The sequence below is a fragment of the Poecilia formosa genome, unplaced genomic scaffold (genome assembly GCF_000485575.1).
Source record: "Poecilia formosa unplaced genomic scaffold, Poecilia_formosa-5.1.2 Scaffold143, whole genome shotgun sequence".
Taxonomy (NCBI): Eukaryota; Metazoa; Chordata; class Actinopteri; order Cyprinodontiformes; family Poeciliidae; genus Poecilia; species Poecilia formosa.
Window position 1 is genome coordinate 179,158 of NW_006800082.1, and position 9,973 is coordinate 189,130.

General features: G+C 37.4%; 1 protein-coding gene across 2 annotated transcripts; it reads right to left on the reverse strand.

Moving 5' to 3' along the window:
• Positions 1 to 444: 444 nt before the first annotated feature.
• sc5d (sterol-C5-desaturase) lies at positions 445 to 7,089 on the reverse strand. 2 transcript variants are annotated; one of them, XM_007562959.2, is made up of 5 exons: positions 6,984 to 7,089; positions 4,479 to 4,690; positions 3,850 to 3,982; positions 3,600 to 3,700; positions 445 to 2,482 (listed from the first exon to the last, which is right to left on the reverse strand). In XM_007562959.2, the coding sequence occupies exons 2-5, from the start codon at positions 4,686 to 4,688 to the stop codon at positions 2,048 to 2,050; spliced, it is 879 nt and encodes a 292-aa protein (XP_007563021.1). In that variant the 5' UTR covers positions 4,689 to 4,690; positions 6,984 to 7,089; the 3' UTR covers positions 445 to 2,047. The 2 variants fall into 2 exon arrangements, with proteins under 2 accessions (XP_007563021.1, XP_007563023.1); XM_007562961.2 differs by having other exon boundaries at positions 4,479 to 4,693; positions 6,984 to 7,044.
• Positions 7,090 to 9,973: the final 2,884 nt, after the last annotated feature.

Below are 9,973 nucleotides of genomic sequence, written 5' to 3' on the forward strand. Positions count from 1 at the left end.
AATCTGTTATTTTTATGGTAATAAACCAGCAGCTGTGGTTGAGAGAAACACAGTAAAAACTACAATAAACAAAAAGTGTGAAATTTACAGGTTCTACTAGGTTTAGCATATTTTCACTGTTTTTATAACTTTGTAAATAAAAAATAATACTGTTTAAATCAGTGAATTTAGCAAGATGGTGTTGTTATAGTACAAAGTACTCAGTCGATAAAACTTTACTGGGAAATGTTGAAGAAAAAAATGTGTTGAAACAGGTATAGTAAATTAAATCTTGTTTTGATACATTTGTGTAAAATTTGACAACCGAACATGCAGAAAGTGTTTTGAATATTGGAGTTTGTTTTGAGTTTAGAAACAGCATAAATAGAGAGTTTAGAGTAAATCGATTCGTTTCTTTTGGATTCTGAACTGAAGTGTGAGCTAAAATTCAAGCTAAAGACCGGCTCAAGTCAATTTAGTTTATTTTATGTCACCAATTCACAATAAACAAATTGATGCATTAAGCGTTGTGGTGACAGTGGAGAGGAAAAGCTCCAGCAGAACCAGATTCCTCTTTTTGTCGCTAATATGGTAAAAGAATAAAATTGTTTGTTCAGCACATTTCAATCAAGTTTGTGTCTGGAAACCTGTGATGTGACCTTTGAACTCTACACAGCAGAGAATATATTTAATAAGAGAGGCTGGAAGTTCACACCACATGTCGCTAACAACCAGAGAAATCTACAAGTACAAAGAAAGGGAGCCAAGTTTGTACATAAATTATGTTTAATAAAGTGAAATAAATGAAAGCCGAGAAAGCAGCTTAAATGCGTCAGGATTTAGAAAGCAATCGTTTTTCCATTGAGCACAGAGAAATATCTGCTGGTTTAGTCCTGACTGGTGGCCGATTTAAATGTTTCTTCAAACAGGAAGGATCTCATGGATAAACGTTCCATCAGAACCTCACTGTTACTGTTACAGGAGCTGCATTTCATTGACCATGTAATTGCACAATTTGACATTTCAGAAATAAATTTCAATAATTGAAACAAGCTAATTTAGAAAAGTGTTAGCATGCTGTGGTTTTTCACCCGTATTGAAATCCGTTTATTTTGCAAAACTGCAATGGAATCACTTAAACTTATTCCTGTGTGATTTTCATTTTGTTTCCTACTTAATGAAAACAGCGCAATTGCAAAATTGTATTTTTCAACATGAGCAGAACAGCGACAAAGTTTTGCGCACATTTGTAATGGAAACACAGCTAATGTTGTGCAACACTGGTTCCAGAGTTAGGCCCAGTGAGCGACTGGAGCAAAGATCTGAGTGGAAAGGAAATAAATTCACAGACTAACCGGCCATCACCAGCTGTTCCTTACAAGAGTCCAAAACAAAAAGAGGGCCTGTCCAGAACCTGAGGACCTCTCACAGAGAGCTTTAAAAACACCTGGAGTTAGCAAGTAGATGTTTCCACTTAAAAACAAGTGCTGTATTGAAACTAGAGCCTGGACAATAAATCAATATCAATATTCAATATTTGGAATCAATATTTGGAATATTCACCAAACTCTGTTCCAGAACCGAACGGCATTCTGGGGTATGTAGGCAGAGGAAAGGCTTTAGCCGTTTAAACTCTCACAGCTAGCTAAGCAACGTGAGTAGCATCGACTAACTGGTTGCCTAGCAACAACTTACTGAGTAACATACACAGCAGCGGTTTCGAGTTTCCCCACCGTGTCTGATAACTGCCAACAAATTAAAAAAAAACGACGTGCAGAGAAAACTGTTGATAAAGTCACCAGTTTGGCAATATTTCAGACATTTACAACAGAAAACCAATAATTATTGATATTGACTAACGTGATGAAACTCATTTGTCGTGATATGTGTTTCAGCCCTAATTTAAAAAACGTTGACTGCACAAAACTCCACTGCTGAAGGAAAAGAAACAAAGCAAGTTGAAGCTCGTTCATCAGGATCAGCTTATATGGCGAACATGAACTGGAAATATTTCCTCTCAGTTTTGCAAGTGATTAGCGAATCGTCTCTGCAATCAATCCCAACTCTGCTACTCCTCTTTCCTCTGAGAATGTCCGTTCACTTCCCGTTTCCCCAACTTTCCCTCCGCCTGCAGTTTCCGAACCAGCTCCATGGGGCCCTTCCCCATGAGAGCAGACGGGTGCCTGTAGGAGCCTCCCAGCCGGTCCCACAGGGTGAAGTACTGGCCATAGTTGTAGTCAAAGAAGAGGTGATGGTCGGTGTGGTGGGCGGAGCCGTTGATCACGCCGGTCAGGCCGGCGGGGACGCGGTAGTCGCCGTCGTGGATGGAGATGGTCCAGATGTTGACAAACACGTACAGAGCCAGGTAGAGCAGCTTGTGAAGGGGGAACAGGAAGGGGTAGATGTGGTAGGGCAGGCCCTGCAGGAAGCCGTCGACCGGGTGGAAGGCGTGGCTGGCGAAGGGCGTGGTGATCTTCCAAATGTGGTGTGGCTTGTGGAACATCTGATGGAAATGAAGAGAACGGAGATCAACACGTAGTTCCCACCGGTCCAAACAGGAAGCGATCCGTGCCATCTTAGCTAGCAGCTAAAAGCTACATTGGCTAAGCTAATTTTTCTAGTTTGGCAGCAAGTACTACAGTAAATATCACTGATATTTATCTCACTGTTACACACAGGTGAGTAGATACTCAAAGGTTGTGATCAAGTAATAGTTGTAATGTGGCTCATAAGTTAGATAGGAACAAAGCGAGAGATAGTTCTAAGCTTGTGACTTGCTTATTGTTGTCATAGCAACTCTATAACAACTGCTTGCCAAGATGGTCATCAGTTACAAAGTTCAAACAAGTGTGACATCACATGAGAACAGTGTATTCAACCTGACATGAATATTCTACTAGAAAAAGAAAACCTCTGACCAGAAATCCAATTAACTTATTAATAACCCATTTTTCTCATTGTCTGACATTAATTAGATGAAACATTTCCCGTTTTAGATCAACTGAAGCACTTAGAATATTTAATTACATTTAAATATAGTCTAATTTATATTTAATATTAAATATTTAATATAATTTCATTCATATTTAGTATTTAATTTCCCTTTGGGATTCATACATTTGTATTTGAATTATAAACAGAGTGTCTTTCAGATTTTTCAGGCAGCGAATATTAAGATTAGACTAAGAGATTGTCTTCCTTTAAACTACAGGAATAAAGTCATAACTTTATCAGAATAAAGATGCAATATTACCAGGAGAAAGTCATAAAATTATGACAAAAATTTCACTTTATGAGAAAAAAAGCTTCAGTAGAGTTTTTAAGATCTGACCAGGTCGGACATTTTGTGGTTCTTTCTTCTAAGTTGACTTGTTTCAAAGACCAGCTGCTGATCATAATTTACCTAGTGCTGATGTTAGAGGATCAAGTTTGTCCTTCTTTGTAAAACATACCAAAGTATAACTTCATTTTACCGCAATGTAGAGATTCTCAAAAAAATTAGGACTTTTCTCATATTAATACGATTTCATTCTCATATCACAGCACATGTTCTTATATTATTGCTCGTGTCATATTGACTTTGCTCTCATAATATTACGACCTTCAACACTTTTACCCACCTTGTAAATAAGTTTGTGGTGCAGGAAGCGGTGGATCCAGTAGATACACATGTCAGTGAAGAACAGGAAGGAGATCATGCTGAGGAAGAGACCGGACCAGCCTGAGAGCACAGAGGAGACGTCAGTCCCACAGCAGGAGGCAGAGACAACATGGAGGACGATCAGACAACATGGAGGACGATCAGACAACATGGAGGACGATCAGACAACATGGAGGACGATCAGACAACATGGAGGCTACTTTCCTCACCCAGCGGGGAGTCGTCGACATTGTCGTACAGCTTGCTGTAACCTCTGACCTCAGCAAAGAACAAGGCCACGGTGGGGATGCTGATCCAGGGCAGGGAGGTCATTGCATACTTAATTTCTCTCTGAACTTGATTCTGGGAAACAAAGGGAAGATGACACATGTTAAACAGAAGTTCAGCTCTAAGCCGGTTTATTTCAGTATGGATGGACGCTGAAAGGCGACATGACGGGTTCAGACTGGGAGCGTATCGGGACATTCGGAGAAGCTGCTTGGTGGTTTACTGGTGGAAGTGACTTCATTATCAAGCAGGTATCAGTTATTAAAATACTAATAACTCTCTGTAAACAAAGTTGCTCATTAAGCTCAGAAGTAAAAAAGAGAGACAGGAGGAAAACAAACAAGCATGCAAATGGAAATTATTAATTCATCAAACGATTCATTGATTTATTGCTTATTTCCAAACCAACTACTTTATTGCTCAGATAAAAAACTATCCACCTCTGAACGGAATATCTGGTAGCTGGTCCTTTAAATCTCTCCAAACATGGAGGGAACAAAGTCCGCTGGTCTGCCCGGTTCTGCAGGGCTGCCAATCATTCTGTTAGTACAGCAACCGTGTTGCGACATACCTCCAGGAAGTGTGGGTGTTTCATCAGATTGTGATCAAAGATGAAATAGTAGCTGATCGCTCCCAGGCCGAGGTACAAGATTGCCGCCCCGAGGTTGGTCACCACCAGGAGGCTGAGGATCTGCCGCAGGGCGCCGTCCTCGGCCCACGACTCGGGGTAGACGTAGGGCGTCAGGACGTAGTGGTCGGCCACGTTCAGCACCAGGTCCATGGCTGCTTCAAACAGAGAAACATAAAAAATAAAACCTTAAAGCGAAATAAAAAAACTGAGACTTTAAATTAGGCCTGTCACAATAACAAACAATGCTACATAAGTTATTGCGATAAATGATAATATTGTTGCTAGGGAAACATTTTCAGGTAATAGCATAATAAAGCAAGAGCACATTCTCGAAGATGAATAAACTTTAAACTCTAATGAAAATTTAACTCTGGAACTGTTTAATTTTCTGTTAAATATTTAAGTTTCAAATATCCAAAATAAATAAGCAAAACAACAGAAACAACAAATAAAATTAATGATGAAGACTTTGTAAACAGAATTGTCCTTCAAAAAAAAAAAAAAAAGGACAGCTTAAGACCAAAACATCATCCAGTTTTTAGTAGATAAATCAGGCAAATGAAAATTGTTGAGCTCGTTTTGATTTATCATGCAATTAATTGATTTATTGCTTATTGCAACAGGGCAACTTTTAATGTCTGGTTTTAGTTTACTGTGAAAACATCAAGAACTAAAAGCTTTCAGCTGCATCTTGAACATCTGGGACATCATTTAAAAGTTGATTTCTTTCAGTAACTCAAGTTTAGAAGTAAATTTTAAAGTCTTATTCACACCTGATGGTCTGATAGACTCGGTTTGATTGGGACCAGAACTTCATCATCTGCTCAATCTCTGTGTTCTGAGTCAAACCAACCAAACCCTTTGAGCAACCTGTTCCCCTCCTCGCCTGTGGGGGAACTGCACCAAGAACCACTGAAGGAAACGACACAAAAACCTCAGATGAAGACGCTGAGAGAAATTTCCTTCTTCACCAAATGGAAACAAAAATGTAGTGCCGTCATATTTTTCAAAATGTTTCTTCACAAAACATTTTTGTTTAAGTTTTGTGAAGAAGGAAGTTGCGCTCAGCGTCTTCTTCAGAGGTTTTCATGTTGGTGCAGTGCCTCCACAGGCGAGGAGGGGAACAGGCTGAAAAAAGGGTTTGGTTGGTTTGACACAATGCAGTGTGACAGAGAACCACAGCAGCTGGAGATGGAACAAAAGTTTCAACTTTGGTTCCCAATCCAGCCAAGTCTGCCGAACTACAGAGTGGAAAAACAATCAAATCCATCTGAACAATGGACATCGGACCGCTGAGCAGCTGAACAGAGGAATCATTGTTGACATGCCAGCTGATCACAACTTAAACCCAAGTTTCAGTTAAGATTGCTATATTTGCATCAATATCTTCAAAAATCAACATTAGTGAATAACAGACATCCGTGTCCAAAGGCAGCATAAAAATGGACCCGCAGGTTTCAACAGTGATCAAAGACGAAAACCATTCAAACTTAAAGCGGTCAGCAAAAAGTAGACTTCCCCCATCACCCACTCACTAAAGCCACCAGGTGAGCAACAGGTGACAATCACTACCAACACCACGTAATCCAGAGCTACACCTATCCACCACGCCAGATGTTTTCTCCTTGGCTTAGGTAGGACTCTTCACACAATGTCATATGATGCAACGACTCATATGACTTGCAACAATAATTAATTTCTCTTTGGAACCAGCAAAGTATTTCTGAATTGAATTTAAGAGACGCTAAACCCAAGGACTCTGACTTAAGCTGCAGTCCACACCTTTAGTTGACTTTTCCTCATAAGTCTATCAAGTTTGCAGTTGTCATCTGTTGCTACTACACTTCTTCCTTCCACCAAGCTTTCCATTAATATGGTGAGTTGGAGCACTGTAAGCTGTCAACTTCTATACAAATAAACTTTTGTGCTCAGTCAGCAGTTTCCTCTGCGAGATCAGATCAAAAAATTTCGCTACAAAAATAAATTACTTTTATTACTCTAATGTAAAATTGGACTGAATTTATGGTTTTAATAGCTCTAAAAGCCATACTTCACTCATATATTGCCGTAGTTTAATTATTGGACTCCAGATTATTCACTCAGCAGGAAATAAAACATTTCATAACCCGTCTTAAAAGTAGGTCAGTTACTGTTCCCCGAAACAGAGCAAGACTCGTTTAACTAAAAGTTTTGTACAAATGCATTCATTATTAAACAGAAAAAAAACAGTAAAAACTAGTATATAGTGACATAAATTATTCTTTTATAGAAAACTATCCGCTGAGCCCCTAAGATTTAAAACTGGACGAGAAAAACGTAACATTTCCAGTAACAACAGACACCAAAGATTTCTCTGAATGTTTGACTTCGTATTAAAAACATGAGCTGTGGTTTAGCAAAGTTAATTTTCAAGATTTATAGAGCAGATCCATCGGAGCTACCCACCTTCCTACCGCTGTGTTGCTTGTATCCTGTATCAAAGGTAAGGGGCGTGAGCAGACGACTAAAGGAAGCTGGCAGACCAATTACAACACAGCTAAACATTGCTTCGCATGAACATAGACCAATCAGCGTTGAGCAAGCCACCCATGGTAGGATTATTGTCGTTTCTGATTGGTCGACGAAGAGGATCTGATCATGGCGTTACAGACGGAACGACAACTGGACAAAAACATAAAAAACAAAGCTACGTAAAACCTAACAAGGTGATGAAAAATAGGGAATCATGAACAAAAACATTTAAAATACTTTAAGTAAGTATAAAAACTGTACACATATAGGATAATATCAACACATTAAAATTATACATTCATGCTAAATGACTTAAAAAAACTATATTATAATTTACAGTAAATTGTCTGCACTTCACACAACAGTAATTGCTATTTTTTTATAGCCTTTGCAAATCAGTCATAACAAAATTTTGCTTTTTTTGACCAAAGAATTACAAGAATTTTTCTAGTCAAAGTGAAAACTGATTTCTACAAAATAACAATTAAATAAAATAATTTACCATAAAAGCAGTCAGTCTAGATTTTTTTAAAATCATAAATTTGTAATTCTGTTATTAAAGTTTTTTTCTTTGCTTTTTAAAATATGTGTTAAAATAATGTATTTAAATTGTATTTTTGATGCTCATTTTATGATTGGCTGCCAGTCAAATTTATTAAGCTGCTCCGTATGGAGCTAAATTGGGGCCATAAAGTTTGTTTCAAAGAAAAGAAAAATGAAACTGAAAAAATATTTTGAAAGTGAAAAAAAATGTTTGAAACCCAAAAAAGAAAGATTTGAAATGGAAACACTTCTGACAATAAAATAACCAAAGAAACCGACACAGCTGCGAAAAAACCCAAAAGAACTGTGTGAATACAATTAAATAAATGTAATAATTAAGGAATAGTGAATAGAAAAACATTCTAAAACTTGATGTTTCTTCACATATTTTGGAGTATTGTCTGTGGATTTGCTCAGATTTTTGAAATAAGACAAAACAAACTTATAACTTTTCAAGACATTGGAACTTTTTTAAGTCAATATTTCCTTAATATTGATGAAAACGTAAAAGTTCAAGAGACAGATTACATTATTTCCGAGCTAAAAATGAGAAAAATATATCAGTGGAACAAGTAAGTTGGTATTTTCGCGGTGGGTAGGTCTCATCATTGCTGAGTTGAGTTTGTTGCAAACTCAAGAACTCTCTTCCGGCCACTAGATGTCACTGTTGCTCTAAACTAAGAGTGGACTGGCCTGCTTCCTGTTGGATTACAGCAGTGATACAACTGGGAAGGATTTACTAAATAAATATATTTAATTTATACACACACCATAAACCTTAAAATATAAGCAGAAATAAAAAATAGTTTCATATTCCAATTTTCTTCTTCATTAGAAATTAATGTGTTTAAATTAATGTATTTTTGCTTTCCAATTATGCATTTAACCATAGATCTGTAAACAAATTGTGGTTATATATGAGGCCATAATTTTTAAAACCTTTATTCTGCTTCTAATAAACTCTGCATTTGATTGTCGTTTTCTTTATAAATTCTTTAATATCGCACATTGTCACGTATCCAGCCCCACTTTTAGTTAATTTATTTGTAAATATTTTAAGATGTTTTAATAAATGATAGATGCATGTCTTACAGTGTCATGCAAAATTATTATTGTTTTTTTTAAATTTATTTACGTACGCTCAAACACTTTATTATACTTTTGGTATTTCATTAATCCCAAAAGTATGTTCTAGACAAACACAAACTGGGACAAACTGTAAAGTGGAAAGAAATTTATTCATCCATTCATTCATCAGCTCCAGAGAAGAACAGCATCACCACAGCATCATGCTGCCACCACACAAAGTTCAGATTTGGTCCCATCTGATCAGAGAAACTTCCTCCACATGTTTGATACTTCTTGATTTTATACAGTTTAATTCTGACTCTGTTTACTGTTGGCCAGACATGGACCCAGATTTAAGAATGCAAATGAGTAATTTACTTTAAATAAACTGTAATGCAACTAGTTACTTTCGACCCCTGCTGTTGGATAACTGTATTTCTTTTTTAAAGAGGCAGCATCATGTATTTTCCAGCCACATAGTGATATTTTGTAACTATGGTACATTCAGTTGTAAAAAATGTTATATTAATCAAATATGACCTTGTAATTTAGCACCTTGAAATCGGGCCTCTGTCTCTTTACGAAACTCCTGCTCTTTCTGAAGATCTGACTCCAGGAAGTCATCCCAACATGGCTCCTATTAACCCTTTAACAACATTTTCACCAGAGCAGCTCTGAGCAGCAGCTTCTTAATGAGCTCAGTAGCTGTTTGCTAATTGCTGCTGGCTAGTCTGAAGGAGCTGAGTGGGGGAGGAGCTATGCCTCAAGCTCGGGGTTAGGGCCATCCAGCTAAATGGTTGCCATGGAGATTAATGGATTTCTCAAATATGAGTAAATCCAAGCAACACTCCAGGTCTGTTTTTGATGGAAAACTAAAAATAAATAAAATAAAGTTGATTTTATGTAATACTGCCCCTTTAAGAAACATAACAGTAAAAGGGCTAAATAGAAGCCACTTTGTGTTGCTAAATCCAAATAAAACACTCAATATTTAGAAATGTGAGTAAATTTCAAAGGACAAATCATGTCATGTTTCAATAATCCAGTTATCATAAATAATAAAAATCAATCATTAATTTTAATAGAAGACGCCTCATTGAAATCAATAATGCACAGCAACATGTGAACTGAATGTTTGTGATAGTTCTGAAATGTTTAGTTGCCTGAAACTCTCTGAGCTCCAGCGTCAGTCATTTCTGACAAACATGAAACAATCAGCATATCTGCCGCCGCTCATGCTGCGCTCTGGAGAACCTGCTGCTCATCGTCTTCCTCAGCAGGAAACCAACGTCAATTTGCCACGTGGAGAAATC

What these genes read in the sequence shown, in the direction of transcription:
- sc5d (XM_007562959.2), bottom strand. Translation starts at nt 4,688, where the DNA reads ATGGACCTGGTGCTGAACGTGGCCGACCACTACGTCCTGACGCCCTAC. An exon ending in AACACCCACACTTCCTGGAG is followed by an intron (nt 3,983 to 4,478) that starts GTATGTCGCAAC and finishes TTTGTTTCCCAG; the next exon opens with AATCAAGTTCAGAGAGAAAT. An exon ending in ACCACAAACTTATTTACAAG is followed by an intron (nt 2,483 to 3,599) that starts GTGGGTAAAAGT and finishes CATTTCCATCAG; the next exon opens with ATGTTCCACAAGCCACACCA.